Here is an 18,502-nt window from a genome sequence, read left to right as displayed (position 1 = left end):
CCTTAGCAATGCTAAAATGGCATGCAAGCAGAACAGGGAAAATATTGCCCAAGAGGAGCAGCAGCAGTTTGGTAGCAATGAGGATAACTTCCCTACAGGAGGGGAAGCCCGCGTGGCTCTAAACAAAGACATGATCCACCAAGCTCATGAGCAACTTGAAGCAGCCATCCAGGCCTACAGTCAGCAGCACAGAGAAGACAAACAGCTTGGGGACAACCAGGACGATAAGCCTCAAAGTAACATCATCCTAACTGACCCTCAGCCTCAGAAAGAGCGCAAACACAAATCTAAGCAGGGGAAAGGAGGCAGCAGTGGAGGAGGCAGTAGTAATAACAGCAGCAGCAGCAAATCTGGAGAGGGAAAACCCTCTGTGTGGATTTAAGAAAACGTGGATCTGACTGTGGTTTGGGTGATGAGCTGTTGCAATCTATCTTGGATACACAAACACCACTTTGCCTTAGAGGAATTCTGCAAGCTGGAGAAGATGAGTCTGTAAAAATGTGAAGTTGCAGCTCACAAGCAGTTCTGTCCTGGTTATCACTGTGTACAACTTGAAATATCAGCTCAACACATGCTGTACTAGGACTGTCGTTTACATGTTTTTCTAAAGACCTCAGCAGCGCATAGACCTCTGTTGTCTTTCTGATATACCTTTGACAGGCAAAGTAACTTACTGAAATTCATCATTGGTACTGATTTTTCTTGGAAATACAATTTTCCTATTATGGCAGAACTACTAACATTCCATTTTATGTGCAAAACATTCACTAATTTACTCCAATTAATTCAAATTATTAATTACCTAGAACAGGGGTGTCAAACATACGGCCCACAGGCAAAAAACGGCCCACTTGATTAATTTTAAAAATAAATAATACACAGAAAATGCTTTGTTAATTATGTTATTTCATTAAATATAAAGATTTATCAAATGTACTTTTTCACATAAAAACAAAGCGGAAAAAGACAGGCTTTTGGTTATTTACAGGTAGTTACGTTATGATTGTACTGGTCCGGCCCACTTGATATCTAATTAGGTTGTATGCGGCTCCTGAACCAAAATGAGTTTGACACCTCTGACCTAGAAGGAGCTTGCTTTTTCTTTTATAGAAAAGCAACATACTTAGCTAAGTAGCAATTAGCCTGCTTTTAGACTCACAGTAAGTTGCCATTTCTAGCAAAACTGCTGACTGAAAGCTGAGGCAATGAACCCTGTTGCTTTTTATGAGGCTCTAAAACCACAGTTTGATCTAGTTAATTGTAATCTGATGAATTTACATGAAGGCCTGCCAAGTGTGTGAGCTAAGTGCTACCTAGACCAAATGTTGGTACAATGTTGAGACTTTGGCTTTGGTTGAGACAATTCCTCCAGGCATTGCTAATTAGCTAGCTAATGGGGGATAGAATTAGCTATTACATCTGTTAGTTTAAGCATTAATCTGTAAACGTCTAAATCAGTTAGCAACAGTGCGGAGTGCTGTCATAAAGAATAAATAGGGTTATTGGCAAAAATTTGTTGTCCACATAACTTAAGCCAGCTATAAATACATTCACTCTTTAGCCATTAGGCTCAGATAAATCATGGAACTCACATGAATATGGTGGATATATCTAAATGTTTGAGGACCACTTAGAATGATTTTCAGTCAGGCTACCATTACGTATAACAGGCTGTCTTACACTAGGCTACTAAAGTTTTTAGTTTTTCCTTAAGTTATACATCTACTGAGTGTATCCTCAATACAGTGGTTCTCAAACTTTTTCCACTGTTAACACCTTCAAAAATATCTGCCTCCCCAAGTAACACCTGTTTGACCAGCAGTAAATTACAGCAGCTTTAATGCAGTGAATAACGTACAGTATTTACCAAACTGTACAAACTGTACAATGATGCACTCGACTTCAATTATGAAACCACACACATGCACAAACAGTGCAACAGCTTCATTAACTACTAAGTAACTCGCCTAACCCCAACGGTATAAAGAGTCCCCCGGGTCCCACAATAGGAAGCCCAAGTACGACTGGTGGTATGCTAACCATAGTTTGAGAACAAGCGTATTGAGACCCTTTGCCTTGCAACAAAAATAACAAGTGACATAAGAGAACATCATTGCAGCATAAATGTAACTACATGAATCGTAACTCAGAGGCGACGCCTGAAGCAGAGCATTCACAGTTCAGAGAGGTCATCACCTTCCTGCAGGCTCTGCCCTGTCACTCGTGTTTTATGTCAACTTCTATTCCGTGTTGGTCATACTGTCATAATGTGGTGACTTTGAAGTTCGGCAGCTTGTTTTCATGTTTCCTGAGATTTGTTTTTCTGACAAACGGGCTACAACATCTGCTACTCAGGAACCTCTGGGAACAGTCAGTGGCTCTGTAACAACTGAAAATATATAAGATATAAACCATTCTTTTAGATAAGTTGCAAAACAAATGCTGTTTTATACCTTTGACTTCTATTTCTTATTATTACTGTATCCCTGTGGCTTTTTAAACAAGGCACCTCAGGAGGTCATTGCTGCTCCACCTTGTAGTTGACTGCCCCCTGGTGGCTCATTCTATGCTGTTTGTAAGGACGTGGACCCTTTACTAATGTTACTCTTCCAACAGCATTACCTAATTATTGGCTGTCCTTGCTCCATGAAGTCTTCCTCGTGCCACAGGTTAGATCCGTTAGGCTGCAATATTAGCATCCTGTAATTGAAAAGGTATAAAGCCATTTCCTTATTACTGCGAGACCAAACACTGTTTGTGTGATGCAATTGTCAGTGCCAAGATTTTATTGCTGGGCTACTTTAAAGCCTGGCTGTTTGTATCTTTGGAATACCGTGGCCATGCTCCTCCAATTATGGAAATTCACTATACGTCTATGTAAGTCCAGGTTTTTGCTGAAAGCCACTTGTCTCTATTGCTTTTCAAAAGAGGTAGTACATTTTTATGATTAAGATCCTGCTTTGAATATGAAACCCTTTTTCATTTTTCTTCTCTGCGAAACAAAGGCATAAATGTTAAGGTGGCTTTAAAAGGAATGAGTCCCTTTTTAAAGTATTTATGATTACTGTCTTTTCAATTGCCTTCAAGCTGTAAAATATGTGAAATATAACAAAGTATATTTTTATAATATGGTAACAAATGTGATGTTTAAAAAAAAGACAGACTTTTTTCTTGTATATTACAGTGTCAGTGTTCGGTGTATTTAGCAGCGGTCCAGGCTGTGTTTTAATAAACACTCTTACTTCTTTCCCATCATTGTTCTGACGTCTGCTGAACAGCTGTGTGGAAAATAAGTACGCAAGTTGGAGGAATCCCATTACAAAAGAATTGTGAGGGCCAAATACTTGAAAACCATCGCCAACCTGGTAAAATGAGTGAAAGAAAAACTCTGTTCTTGATTTATAAAGTATAATCTAATAGATTTAATCGAGGAGTGTTTTCGATGAGGAACGAAAACAAACCCCTGCTTTACGTCAGTGGTGTGCAAACGTTTTCCATGGTGAGCTAGATTTAATCATGTAATAAAAAATAGGAATTGAAGAAAAATGGAAAATGAATGCGTTGCATTTTAACTAGTAAATTTGATATGTAAAAATGTCCTAATGTAATTAAATACAAGCCTCTTGTTTTGGGTTATTTGGCATATTACAAAATGAAGCACGAAAACCAGAGAAGAAGGGCAAGAGAGGAAGTCAGAAGTACTTTCAGAAATTACATAAATTCGGACAAAAATAAAGTTGCCAAAAAATAAGGGATATTTTCACTTGGTTCGGTTTGTTTACGCCGCCATATTGGTCGAAAAGCTGGCTCAAAATCAATGGTTAGAAAGCGAAATAAAAAAAAAAGTTAGAGATAGGAAATATTAGATTCTGTACCTGATTTAAAGTCATAGCTGCATTATCCGAAGTCGTTGCCTGCGGGGTCCCAACCCTGGCTCCACTTGTTCACTCACTTTTGTGTTCTCTTCACCTGCTCCGGCATCCCAGGGCACAACATCTATCTACCAACCCTGTTTATTACTCTGCTCAACTTCACCTGTTGACAATGGCAACTGACAGTAAACACACCTCCCTGTCAGTATGGCAGTGTTTTCATTTCGAATTTTGCCTGACAGCAACCCCGGAAGCTGAAAAGCCAGATAAAAAGGCTGCCACAATTGTTGTGACAACTGTTTGTTATCAACCGCCTAATGCTTAGCAGCATTAGCAGCTGCTGATACTGTTGCAGTCACTAGAGGGCGACATCATTCAACACTTACAGTGCGGTGTTGGACGTGACAATGGAAACGTAAAACAAATGACATTTATTACCACTTAGCTTCAACTTTTCTTATTTGTGTTCACCAGTAAACAACACTAATGGCCATTGACATAAACCATCATACAAGGCCACTTTTACTTTCCCAAAAAACGATTATATTTAATTATAATAAACTATTACATCACCTTATCAACTGTGCTCAGCAACCCTGGTAGGGATTACATGGTAGAATAATTAATAAATCCCTTTAATTCAATGTTAAAACTGATTAAAAAAAACATCTGGTCTTCTTAGCATTTTCATGGAATGTCCTTGTTACAGAACATGTTGGGGAAGATAGAAAAAAATCTGAATGTATTTGTTTGTATCTTTATTAAAATTGCATCAAGTGTTAAATAAAGCAGTCCAACCACAGGATCACCTGAGGTTTAAAACTCAACTACTGTGTTGCCAGCATTCAGCAGTGTCAGAACAACAATGGCAGAGGTGACTAAGCTGTTGTGGATTAATGTACATTTACATGAAGACTTTTATCAGATTGTGCATCAGTTTGTCAATTGTACACTAGTGTTCTAGCTGTTTGTCCTGTAGTGTTTGAAACAATGTCCGTCTTCTGAACAGACTGTTGGTGTAGATTTTAATACGATACCTGGTAAGATTTATTGATGCAACCCAGAGTGTTACCAGTTCAAACTTTATACATTTGTGCTTTTTTCTGTTTTTAAATGCCTTTTGTAAAATGTAGGTTTCCCTTGAGTACCATTCTGGTATTCTCTTTTTGCATATTCTTTGAAGGTTACTATGGTTTTGCATGTAAAAAAAACAAACAAAAAAACTTATTTTCCTACAAAAATAAATGAGAATGCAAGCTGAATCTTCTGCCTACTTCATTACATCTGCTATTTTTTTTAAAATAAAGACCATCTTAAAAAGTTTAGTTTCTATAACTTGACATATGTCTTTCCTCTTTATAACGTGGAAAATATTACAATAAAGTCAAAATAATGTTACTTTTATTTAAAAAACAACAGTATTATTTTTAAATAATATCAATAATCAATCATTCTCAAAACAGGAATATGAAAAATCATCAAAAAGGTACATGAAATGGTTAAAATTCAGTCACATTTACATTAATCGAATTACTCATCAACATCATGTGTCTCCACAGTCAAACTGCCTCTAGAAATATAATAAACCAAGATGCTTAACATCTGACTCTCCGTACCCTCTGTGTAAGTGTCCTATAATCAGGTCATTGCTGATCTCAGTACGATCTCATGACCAACGTCAGGGTGATAACTTCATGGACACATTTAATCCAAATAATGGGCTACTTTAAGCATGTCTAAAGTCTGGCCCGGGGGTCAACTATGGCACATAAATTACATTTATGTATTTTGTGGATTCTTTTCAAAATTACAATTTCATAATCAGACACGTTATTTCAAAACAGGTTTCAAGGACACTTGGAGCATCAACAGTGAATTAATCTAAAACCACTTTCATAATCTACTATCTTGACTCCAACTTAGACTGTGCTCCCCCATGGATTTCTTGACAAACAAGGTTCAATTAAGCGCAGAAGGTTTTAAGAACAAGTAAAAATCCCTAAAGAAAAGTGTCAACAGGCTCCTGGTTCTTGGATCCTCAGTCATAGACTCCTATTCCCTACCAGGTTCCCATTTGTTTTGTTGCCACAGATGGGGCAATGTCGTCTTTGGTACTGAAGTACTCAAGTCCACATCAACAAAGTCTCAATCTCAACTAACTCAACGGAAGCCGTCAGCCAAACACATCTGCCCTCATCTTATGAGTCATAGACACATTAAGACATGCATCCCAGCAGTTGTAAATAAGTACCAAAGTAAGTACCAAAGTGCACAGTTGGTCATTTTGTTCCTCAGACTGATAGTGCAAATAGTTTGGCTCTTTACACAAACCTGTCACAGCTGCACAACCACAACTATGAGGAGCAACACACTTTAGTATCAGCTCCTAATAAAATACTTGTGTTTAACAGTGATTCCATTCCTGCCGTGGATCTAATCAGTCCTGGGCTCTGAGCACCATTGTTTCTGAGTGATTTGTAGTCAAGGGTAGAGCATTCAGGGATTTCCTTTAATAAAAGTACATTGTGCTACTTGAGCATAGTGACCACACCTGATAGGGGTTAAAACGCCCAAGCACTACCATTTACTACTACATCCGAAAAGGCCTCATGGATGAGAGTAAAAAGGACCAGTTGTTTTCTAAATCAAAATAATTTGGTCTTACAGACAGCTATTTAAAGATGATTATCAAAAGGAATATAGTAATAAAATGTATTACTATTCGGTTTTAGCTTTGAAATACGAGTCATACTCAGCAGGTAATAGTATAAGTAGTACTGCAGTATTACTAGTTTTATTTATTGTGTTCTTCATATAAGCAGATAAGGAGATGTTATAACGATGTCTTTCACAGTTTGTTTTATTTAAATGTTGTTATGGCATTATCAGTAGTGTTTACCATTACTGTGCAGCAAGACTGGGATGTTTTGTTTTAAAGCATAGTTTTATTTTAGTATGAAATGTTTGAGATCAAGTAATCTCGATGTTGAATGCTAATACTTGGGTTTGTGATGTGTTTAATTTGTGCTACAGTCTTTAAGACATCGATGCCAAAAAAAATCAATGGCTTAAAATCAAATAACTTAAAATAATAAAATGAACAGCAGCCATATTTACTATCATTGAGTCAAACTCATAAACAAAAAAAAAAGTTCTATAGCACCACCTGCAGGGGGCACTTTGCCTGTAAGTTCTCAATTTTCTTTTGCTTTTGACGTTTGGAAAATCCCCAAAAGGTACAATTACACATAGTAGAACAAAAAAGATGTAAAACAGAAAATGGGTCGAGGATCAGGACCAGCCCATCACCAAACCTCCCAGGGCACTGACAATTTTAAGGCACTACATTTATCTCAGCAAAACCTGACCATGGTATCTAATCTGCTAGTGACAAAATCAGGAGTGGGAGACAATTTAGTTGTCTTCACATTCAGGTTGCTGGTGTTCAGTCTTCATGTTGAGAACATAATTTTTCTAAATACATTCAGATTTGATCAAAGAGCTCCTGTAGTCAGTTAACACAAAGTAAACAGCATAAGGCACTAAAATGTGGACCATCACAATGGTCACACAAAAACACCCTGAGGGAGAAACTCCCCTCCAGGCTGCAGATGTAACATTCCTGTTAATAAATATATCCGTGAATATGTTAGAGAGTCTTTTCTTTTGCATTCTGGGTTCAGTGCAAACGTTTCGGCCTCTTCACTAAAATCCACCCTATCAGCCAGCAGAGGTCCATCCATCCAGCTGCATTAAAAGCCTTCAAGAGTGACTGGCTTTGTCAGAAGAAGGCACCTGTGGCTCCTGTGTTCATATTGTCTAGATCGAATGGCTACTTTTTACCCGGTGGACAATCTTCCAGGTGAATTCTGAGAATGCCCTGACTGTGCAGCCGCAGCAGGAGGGCGAACTCGTCCGGGATGGTGTGGAACTTGGTCTTAGTCTGTATGTCATCGTAGTAGTGGTTAGTTAGATTTCGTAGATCGTATGGATGATTCGTGAAAGGCCAGAACCCATACAGATGTACTTCTTTACAGACTTCCAGTGCCAGACTGGCCATGATGAGACCGGTGCTGAGTCGCACCTCTTTAAGGCCCTGGGAACGCCAGAAGGTATTCAACCTCTGGAGGTACTCAGGGTTGAAATAGATGGGTCTGGAGGGGGATTTAAAGTCTTCAATGGTGTATGCAGCACGCAGGGAAATTGCAGTGTTGAAGCTGTAAGAAAAGGCAGGAAAAAGGAGCAGGGAGCTGCCGTAGACCTGCAGGTTCGTCACAAAGGGACGCCGCCGACCCATTAAAGAGCCGTACCTGGAATCATAAAGATTTTTTAAAAATGAGGTTGCATGTAAAGATCTTTGTTAGTCTGGATAACACTGTCATTTGTGGAATGTTGCAGATGGAAGATGACAAACTGACTCCTCGACTAATCTTGTAATGCAGGGGTCGGGAACCTTTTTTAGCAGAGAGAGCCAAAAAGTCACATATTTTAAATGTATTTCTGTGAGAGCATGGAGTATAATATAATATAATGTTTTTAGTTGTTTTTTTTTTCTTTTTTTTTAATAACGTTGTTATACTGAAGCTTTCCCATACATAAAATACTTCTCACCATTAATGCAACCACGTACGAAAAACCTTAATTTATCGTACGGTCATTAAATGCAACACCCCTGCGGATTAGAACAAAGGCCAGGTTTACGAGTATGCACAGTGTATTTTGGTGAAATGGCAGTGTCTGTAGAAAGTATTACTTGTCTCTCAGAATGCTGGGGTTTGCTGTCACAAGGTCAGTTTTGACACCAACATGATTTTCATAGCCATTCTGCAAAGGAGGCAAGTTGCACCTGAAAAGATAGATAGATGCATAGATAGATAGATGAAGAAACACGCAGAAAGTGACCACCTGTCTTGTGTCCAGTGGCTGACTCTGTTCTCACCTCATAACAAACTGAGCTGAATCGATGGTCTGTCCACAGCTACTGTTGGACAGGATCCCTCCATTGCCGACAACGGCGCACGTTTCCTTGGTTTCATTAGAGAAGGGATGTAGCTGCAAACAATAGAGGGAGAAATTGAGTCATGCTGCATAGGCATTTATAATCAATTTTTAAAAAAGAGCGTTCGTGTGAACAATGAAAAGCAAAATGACAGGAAGTGTATCATCTCCGTATGTAACACTAAAGCAGTGGCTACCAAAGAGGGGAGCGAGGCCCCTGTTGGATGACTTGAAGGTACTGCAGAATTAATTTCAATTTTAATATTTGCATTATACATTTATTTCCATGAGCTGACCTTTATAAAAGTGCTGAAAATGTCGGGCGTGATCTGTACGCTCCTCTTTTTTTCCGTTTCGTACCAAATCTTTGACCCCACCGGAGTGTTGTACTGTGTGATAATAGCCTTCTCGAAGCCATGACACTTGCTGTTCAGCTGAGACCTGTGGAACAAAATTGTGAATAAAATACTTTCCCATACAAATCTTCTCCTTTCTTTTGTTGATCTTATTTCTACCAGGTTCTTGTAAACATTGAATCCAGCACAGTTACCATTGGTGAATCAGTCTAAGCTGCCTGTGTCAGACCTAAACCAGATGACGAGACTCATCTGACTCATCTGCTCTGGATGAGAGAAAACACTGGGGATAGATTTATGTATAATTATTCCTTTTTTGTTCAGTCTAGTGCAACAAGCTGTAGACAAGATGTTTTGAATTGTCACGAGAGAAAAAAAACTACTGACAATAAAAGACTAACGTTTCTCATGGTTCACATGCCTCTAAATCTACAGTTAATAAAAGTTGATGAAAAAGTGGTGCAATGATAGTTTTAAGATTTGTTGGCGCCTACATCGTTTATTATGCCTGGCAAGAGTTGAGCCAGAGTAATAGATCATGCTGATTTATCTGCCTTTACTTAATGTGTGGCTTTGCACTAAATAGCAGATCTTTATTTTTGATAGGATGTTTGTGAAACTTGATGAACATTCCAACTTGGACAAACGGAATGATTGGTTCAAATCCGTCATCTGGATTCAATATTTCTGAAAGCCACAGATCAAGTTAGTTTAAAGCTCTGGACCAAAATCATTTTCCCTAATTGTGTGTTAGCAGCTGTGCTTTAAAATGAAAGTGATGATGACAATTTCCTCATTTTGAATTAACATAAAGTATTCACTGTAGTCACACACATCAGTGTTTTCAATAATATTACAAAAGAAACCTCAAATATTTGTCCCAGCTGGGTGTATTATTGACAAACTATGTTTTATATCTTACTTTTAGGGCTCTTATGTGAACAGCCTGTGGTTTGGTTTTGGCACGGAAAATCAATTAGTTACAGTTGTGAAAATATTATGGGGTTTTATATTTTATCTTTTTTACATAGCAATTGAAACATCCTCTTTTAGGGAACACACAGGAATGTCCTCATGTAACTTCACAACAAGTCTCCTCATTACACTGCGACAAATCTTGCAGGCTGGTCTCAGACTGTGGTTTAACACTGGTGGTCCTCAAATGATCCAGTCAGTGAGGTTTGATCCAGAATTCCCAAGCACTCAAAAAGGCTTTTATGGCAATGATAGACAAAAGGTTATGTTCTTAGACTTACTTGTCACTTTATGAAGTACAATATAGCTGTGTTACTGTTAATACACATATCTGATAAGCAAATAACACCACAGAAAGTCTTATGTAGGAGTTCAGCTCTTCTGTCAAAATAAAGTTCATTTAAATGTGTCATGTGGCAGACTGACTGATCCATGTGTTTTTATGACATTTTTTTCTGCATTAAAATGTCTGAGGTTTACAGATAATGATTTAAAAAAAAGGATGGAATAAAATTTCAGGCATGTAAAAAATGTTTTCGTGTTTTGCCTGATTTCTAACTGACTATCTTGTTGTGAATGGCACACTCACTGACCAGGAAATTTCAAACATGCACTCAATGTCACAAAGGTTACTGACATCTGTATATTCTTTGCAGAATTCTTAGCACTGCGAGGAAAATGAAGGGAGTATGTGTAAGAACGTTCAGTCTTCTAAAACAATTTCTGCATTTTTTACATTTTTTTCTATATTACCTGAATTTTTGGTAGTTGTCTTCTTGTCTCTTCCAAGTGGTAGAATAACCCTGTAGTATTTTGTTAATTGTTTCCCTGCAACACACAGAAATGTGAAAACATGGTTTTAAGATAATAAACTCCTCCAGGTGACTTGATATGATGAAAGCTGAAGCTATTCAGCTGGTCAGCAACAACAGCCCAGGGTTCACTCTCACCTGCAGCGTGTGCAGAGCTCAGCTGGCTGAGGGGCGTTTTTCCTCTGAGGAACCACTCTCTGAGGATCCACTTTTCTAAGAAGCCACAAAAATAAACAAGACACGAAAAAGTTAAGAAAACTCTTCCCTTCATCTACATATTGGGAATTTCATCAGGTCCAAAAGGAACATTGACGTTTGATTCCATTTTTTCAGCTAAAGATGTCAGAATTAGAGTCACTACAAAAGGTGATATTTATTTTGTAAATAAGACAATTGTAGATGAGACCTTTAATACAACCAGGTATTACATGCTGTAGTCACTTCCATTTTTCATAAAGGCCATTTGCCAACATCTGATGTAAACGGTCAACACTAGTGATATACATCACCAGGCAAGTACAGCACAATCCAGCCCTCATTGTGGTGTTGAATCCCATTCTGTCTTCCATTTCATTGTTGTTGTCCATTTCCTCTCTCAGTCTCTACGAATGTGACAATAATTATCGACACTGACGCCTTATTTCAGGAAAGTAAAACTCTAACATTTGACATGATGATGGACAAAAGTGACTTCATAACAGTCAAACACAAGGTTGGGTGTTTGTTGGTGGATCCACGCTAACCCTGCAAAGTAAGCCTGCAATGTCTGTGGTCTGTCATCTGCGTGTTCAGCACGGATACTTATTGTCCTCACTTCCTGTTTTTCAGATTTAAATAGAGAAGGTAGTGTCAAAAACCTCCGGAGTCAGACACGGCTATTGCGAAATTATTATTCCCTTTGTTTACACAACACAAGACAATCTGTGATCAGACAAGTATCCAAGCTAATACCCTTACTGTGGTTGTGGTTGTGGAGGAGTATGTGAACTCCAATCAGTATATTTCACTTTTCATACCACAACAATAGTGGACAAATAAAGAAGCAGGACTAAATAGATCTGAAGTCTGGGTTTTTTTTTCAATAGTACTGTAAAACAGATCACAACACACAATCCAAAATATATATACATGGACACATTTGAAAAAAAAATTAGAATCAACATTTATCCAATAATATAATGTAAACAAGTACCAAGACAGTGATGTTACTATGTTTTTTAAATGTATATATATAAAAATTAAAAACTGTAACAAATTAAATTGCACGTGTGCAGTCACTCTAAAATGCCGTGCAACAATGGTATGACATTTATGTTGTCATTACTTTTAACCAGGTTCCCAACAATGTCTAAAATAGTGCCTCGTCCAATTACAAAGCAGCAATTCAGACCAGAACATGTGTTCTTCTACAGGAAAGGTCAAAGCATTAAGTCTTGACCTTTGATCTTTCATCAAGTCCCTGTCTAATTCTGCATATGATATACCGTTCTGATTCCCTTGAGAGACATTTTTCCTTTGCAACCTCGTTATTTTGAGTATTTTTGGTAAGTTATCAGCAAACAGTTTATGGGTTAATTAAAGACACAGACGGTTTTCTTAGATTCTGTGTTTTTCTTCTCCTGTACTATCACAAAATAAGTTGCCTTTGTCATATTTATCAGATTTAAAGTGAAGGTAATCACTTGTCATTGTGATTCAAAATACAAAATGTGACCCCTGCGTTTTACCCATCACCGAAGTGATGGGGGGCGGGGAGGGGGGAGTTCAAGCACTGGCCCTACGTCATTAGGTGATATTCTAAATGCTTAGTAAACTTCGAGGGATCAGCCATATGTTCGTCAAAGTGGCTTATTTTCAGCTCATTAATGTTGTCACAGTAGTATTTTCTCACAAACATTGTATCTTGACGAAGTCACAGCTATACCGACCGTCGTTTTAAAAATTAATTCTGAAAGCAGAAATGAGTGTAACTAGTTAATTTCGAAATTATTTAATTAATTTCTGAAGATTATATTTGTTTCTAAGTTACACCAATATCCGCCTGGTAAAGGTGCAACTTTAAAAGAGCAATACATCTAGAAACATCTAGAAAGTCAGCGCGTCTTACACACTTACTTGTCGTGCCAGATGACAGTGGTCAGCAGACTCCCCACAAGGAGAGTTATCATCAGGGAGAAGAGTGTCTTCAAGAGCTGCCCCCTCATTCCTCCCTTCTCGTGCTTCCGTCCCCTCAAGGACCCCCTCACCTGAACTCTGACGTCTCACATATACTTTTACAAACTAACTGACTGTTTTTCTCGCTGCTGCCTCCTCCTCACATGTCCTCGCCTGGTCGTACCGGCTGCAGGTCTCTCTCTCTGTCTTACTCCAGCTCTGTAATATCTCCTTCTCCGCACGCTTCCTGTTTGATTGCCTCCCCCCTTCTCCTCCTCCCCCTTCAGCTCAGAGCACGCCTCCCTAATGATGACTCTCTCCCCTTCTCAAGCCTCTTGTTCAGTCAAGTCCTGATTCCTCTGAGTTGTTTCTTGTCTTTGTTCTTCAGCAGAGCAGCGGTCTGTGGGAAAACACAACTAAAGTTTACAATGGTTACCCAGAGAACACACTCATGCAAAACGGACTCACGTACAGTGGCGGTCCTAGCTTATTTGGCGCTCTGAGCTAAAGAGGCCCCGCCCAGACAAAAAGAAGAAGTCAACGTCAGCTTTATTGTCAATGTCTTCACATGTACTAGACAGACAAAGGAATTGAAATGACGTTTCCCACTGCCACATGGCATGGCATCTATAACCATGCATTTGCACAGGCCTCTAGCCTAGAGCTTGAGTGCGTTTAGACTCCAAACACATACTGTACTTGTTCAAGGAGCATGACATGTTTACTGTGTTTCTGGTGTGTTACCAACAGTCTGTGAACTGACCAGATATAAATAAGTAGCTGGCCTTCTTTCAGAACTGATTTTTAAATCTCTATGCCACACACACTGTAATAGCCCTCCACACTCTTCCTGTCTGTCTGCCTCCCCTCCCACCCCCACTGAAAGCACGCCCCCTTCAGTTTGTACACCTCCTTTGCTTCTTTTATCCACTGTTCAGACTAATATGCTCTCTCTCTCCTGTCTTTCAGTCCCCCCCCCCCCCCCCCCACTGAGAAAACCAACCTTCTTCTGTGTTTCTCCTCATCTTACTTCAATCCTTCATGTGTGTCTTCAGTCGGACCCATCACTTTTTCCTCGCTTTCAGTTCCATGTACACACACACAGCCTTACTTTTCCACCGCAGAACCGAGCTGGAGCTGGACAGGGCTGCTGTTTTGTTCCAGTCTGCTCCCCCCCCCCCCCCCCCACTACAGAGCCTCAGTCTTTCCTCCCCCAACAGCTCTCCACCCTTTAAGCCCCTCTACCCTTTACACAGAGAGCAGGCAGTAACATGAGTGCCCGGTCCTGAATTAGCCCACAGTTTGTGTCCGTGTGTGTACTTGAGTTTGTGTTTGTATTGACCCCTCCCCATACATGTTTAACACTGGGGGGGTGGGGGTGGGGCATTTTAATCTATTAATGATCCTAATGAATCGCAGTAACAGTCTGTTTGTTGTGTACGTTTTCTGTAGTTTTTTTGTTGTTGTTGTTGTTCTCTCATAATGACTCGACAAGGTTTGAGGCCCACTTCTCTGGGAACTTGAGGATTCAGACCGAGATATTGTATCTCAACACTTTTTTAAAATCTTTATTGAGACCGGTTAATAAAGTTAAAATTCATCCTTAAGGTGATTAGTAAAGGGACAAGTATAGTATAGCTGTGCAGATTACACTGATATCTAGTGGTGTACATTTTACTTACATTTCTGAGCCCAGAACACTCTGTCACCTCACACTGTAGCACATGCTTTTATTTTGAAATGGTATAATCTTTTGTAGAGATAGGTCAGATTCAAAAACATCCTTTCGAACAAATAAAAAATGGTGTGTAGAGACATTCCAAGGAATAGAAACTAAATTCAACGAAGGGAAGTAGCTGGTATGGTGATTCCATTGAAGCTTGAGCAATAAAGGATGATAAATCTGTTTATGAGCAGCTTCTCCTGGAAGCAACTTTAGTTGTAAATTGCAAGTGTGTGAGTCTCTTTGAGGGAAAAGGAGGAAGCGGCTGGGTTGACCAAAGACGACATTGTCATCTACTGAATATGGATTGGTACCAGCTTCTGTAAAAAACAAATTTGCATCTGTTCATTCAAGTCTCCTGCTGACCCGCTTCCAGACGATAATCATTTGTTCCACAGCTGTTTAACCAAGACCACAGTTTTTGCTAATGTTTCCATCCTCACAAGGGCATGAAGGGGAAGTCCACACTCTGCTTGGTTGCAGCATCAGGCAGCTACAAAACATTAAAAAATTGTAAATGAAAGCAATGGAGATTCCAGAGAAAGAGGAGTGGAGAGAAACAGAGATACGGAGCGGATGCCCAGAGCAGCCATAACTCATCTGCACCTTGGCTCTGAGAGAACTGTGTTGCAAACTGTGCAGTGAAATGATAATTGGGATTCGGTGGTAAAGCTCTAGAAGCATTATGGGGAAAATCTGTGCATCAGCATTATAACAATCAACACACAACACAACAGTGACTTTGTGATGATGATGATACTGATTATTATTATTATTATTGTTGGAAATATTATTATTATAGTTGTTATTATCCATCCATCCATTTTCATCCGTTACCAGGTAGCAGGGGCAGCAGTCTGCATGACCGCCACCCAAATCACACTGCACCGTACCATCCTCCCTGAACCTTCCTGCTGGTGGTGAGTCCACTGGAAGGTACCAACTGTCCTAACCAGGATTGGAACTTGCCCAGGAGGTCCACACCAATGACAGAGACATTGCCTCTGGGCCAAAGCGCCAAGACAGGTCTCCTGTCCAGCCCTGGGGCCTGTAGACTCATGTGTCAATGATTTCTCATTAACCAAACTTTGTATTTCTGTTGCCCCCATTTTACAGACATTTTCACTAGAATCAAACATCTCGGTGCTGAGTCAACAAATCACATGAAGGAAGAAAACTCCTCCTCAGCCTATCTGTTCTGGCCGTGCTGGGTGGCTGCTGTCTGGTATGATCCTGTCAGGGTGGTGTATGGCCTTGATCATTTTCCTCACAGGTCACATTAGTCACATTGTATGAGTCCACAACGACGATGTTTTACGTAGAAGGATTTTCTGTAACATTTAGCCTGGTGGACTGGTAAAAAACAACTGCCTTCAATGATCCGAGGATTCAGCATTCAAAATGGTAGGCTTACTCAGAGTTGGAAGACACGGGCTACTAGAAACATGTGGCCAGAAAAATGCTGGTTCTATCCCCTGGGAGGGAAATGAAGCAGCAGAGAAGCAGAGGAAGAGACGGGATTATATACTGTACTGTAGTGAAAGAGGAAGTGGACAGGACACACGGAGGAGTGTGAGGAGAGGAGTAATCACCATGGAGGCAAAACTGGGAGTGGAGCAGCCTACAACGAGAGCATCAAACGAGTCCAACGTTTGATAGGAGAAGGCTACCAGTTCATTTGAAGTCTTTAGAAACATTTTCTCAATGCAGTGAAGACAAACACCATGAAGTGGAGATATATATAATTTACAGTGACATCACACAGAACGTGATGTTTTCCCCAAAAGTTAAATAATGTAAGCCAAAGTGTAGCTACTCACATGTAGCAACACTATATGTAGGGATTGTTTGTCTGATGTCTAACTGATGTCTGGAAGCGGAGGCCGATACTTGGGCCTTTGTGAAAACAGTTTTATAACTACTCAGTTTAAAATTGTTCCATTACTGCAGGAAAGCCCCCAGAAAAAAAAAATCATTTTTAAATCGTTCCACTAAGAGTGAAGACTTAAATTAGAAGACAATCTGTGTTTTGACTAGAAGATGTTTGTTTACAGGAGACACCCTCGCAAATAAGGAGGATTGTGTTTAAGAGGAGTGAGGAAAAATAACCCTCCTGAGATTTGATTACAGACAGAATCCAAAAAAAAAATCCTTAACTTTTATTTCAGTATTTCCTGTTTAATTATCATCCTTCCCAAAGATAGGTCTGGGATGTCTGGAATGTAGAAGGAGTTTCACCAAAGTTCACATAAATAAAGCTTAAGATTGTCCCAAATTCTTGAGAGCTGTGAAACAAAACACCTGCTGGGATAAAAGATGATGAAGTGAAGTAAATGTCAGGGTTACTGTTGCACAAGGGCAGCTTCTTTTCTGGGGTTATATGTCACAATAAGGATGGAAACTTCTGGAAAGAGCTGTCTGATCTGTTTATATCTGTTTTAGACGCGACGTTACACAGACAGACGCTGACAGAAATGTGGAGGAAACTGATGCCTTTCTTTAGCCTGGAAACTCCTGGATAATAACAAGGCTGTGGGCAGGAATAATTGTAACAAGAGGTTCTGTGGAGGAGTCTGAGCTGAAAACACCTCAACTCTGTTGTGGTTTGTTAGAGTTAAAGTCAAATCTATTTCATTTCAGGTCAACCTGCTGCCCTCTGCGCACAACACACACGCTCCTCGGCTTATTACAGACAAAGAGGTTTTCATTTGAAGGCTCTGAGGTCACAGTCGACCACAGGGGAGGCAAAGACGCAGTGTTTCACTACGGCGGTCCTAGTCTGACATTTCTTAGTACTCTACAGTCTGATGAAAGCCTCCAGTGTCTCTGTCTCAGCATCAATTAATCAGACTGGAATTAACACGTCCATGAACGGCCGAGTGTGTAATTAAAGTGTGTGATTTATACGTCGTGGAGCAGAGAGCAGGGGGTCCACCCAAAATGACAACATTTAAATTCTGCAACATTTCAGGGTTTAATTGTCCCCGCCTGCGTCTTCCAGCATATTTGAACATGAAATGAATGTCTTTGGTTTACCCCATTTGGCAAAACATGCTCACTGTCTTTTGACAGGAAGTATAAATGCAGCATGCACGGGCTGGTTGACATTTCACAGAAGGAACGGGGTAGTTCCCCTACACATGTCATGTGAGGAAATCACAAGTCAGACACAAAGACAAAAGTGCCTTTGATTCTAAGATGTCATTTTTATCCTGCTTTTCACTCACCACTATGAAGGCTGCTAGCTGGCCGCTAACGTTTAGCCCAGTGGTTCCCAAACTTTTTTTTAGCTGTGGACCTCATTTTGACATCGTGAATTTCTGGCGACCCCAGAAGAAATGTATGATCATATTTGTTATACCGTGCTGCAGGTACAAAGAAGACAGATTAGTGTACAAAGTACGCAAATTAACTCAAGTAGCCGCAGTCATGTGATCACAGCCGTCAATCAAGATGCTTATGGAAGTGAAAGAATACAGTTATTTGAGAACCAGTTACAGTGTTTTTAATCATAATTTCTTTTTTTGTCAGTCAGCTCAGGCACATTTGGGATTCTCGTGCAGGGCCGGCCCCAGAGAAATTAAGCTAGCTTTGATTGATTGTTGGTTATCA

General features: G+C 39.7%; 2 protein-coding genes across 2 annotated transcripts in view; one reads left to right on the top strand and one right to left on the bottom strand.

Moving 5' to 3' along the window:
• gjc1 (gap junction protein gamma 1) overlaps positions 1 to 7,023 on the top strand; it is a 17,062-nt gene extending 10,039 nt beyond the window's left edge. Inside the window, 1 exon segment of the mRNA XM_025064276.1 lies at positions 1 to 7,023. This exon segment is cut by the window's left edge and continues 41 nt beyond it. Within this exon segment, the coding sequence (XP_024920044.1) occupies positions 1 to 382 (382 nt within the window). The 3' untranslated portion in view covers positions 383 to 7,023.
• Positions 6,677 to 14,326, bottom strand: st8sia6 (ST8 alpha-N-acetyl-neuraminide alpha-2,8-sialyltransferase 6). The gene is made up of 8 exons (XM_008329453.3): positions 14,171 to 14,326; positions 13,129 to 13,567; positions 11,152 to 11,226; positions 10,955 to 11,029; positions 9,167 to 9,311; positions 8,812 to 8,924; positions 8,626 to 8,718; positions 6,677 to 8,182 (listed from the first exon to the last, which is right to left on the bottom strand). The coding sequence occupies exons 2-8, from the start codon at positions 13,215 to 13,217 to the stop codon at positions 7,705 to 7,707; spliced, it is 1,068 nt and encodes a 355-aa protein (XP_008327675.1). The 5' UTR covers positions 13,218 to 13,567; positions 14,171 to 14,326; the 3' UTR covers positions 6,677 to 7,704.
• Positions 14,327 to 18,502: the final 4,176 nt, after the last annotated feature.

The sequence above is a fragment of the Cynoglossus semilaevis genome, chromosome 17 (genome assembly GCF_000523025.1).
Source record: "Cynoglossus semilaevis isolate Cse_v1.0 chromosome 17, Cse_v1.0, whole genome shotgun sequence".
Classification (NCBI taxonomy): domain Eukaryota; kingdom Metazoa; phylum Chordata; class Actinopteri; order Pleuronectiformes; family Cynoglossidae; genus Cynoglossus; species Cynoglossus semilaevis.
The sequence above is the reverse complement of the archived record's forward strand: the minus strand, read 5'-3'. Positions and strand labels throughout refer to the sequence as shown.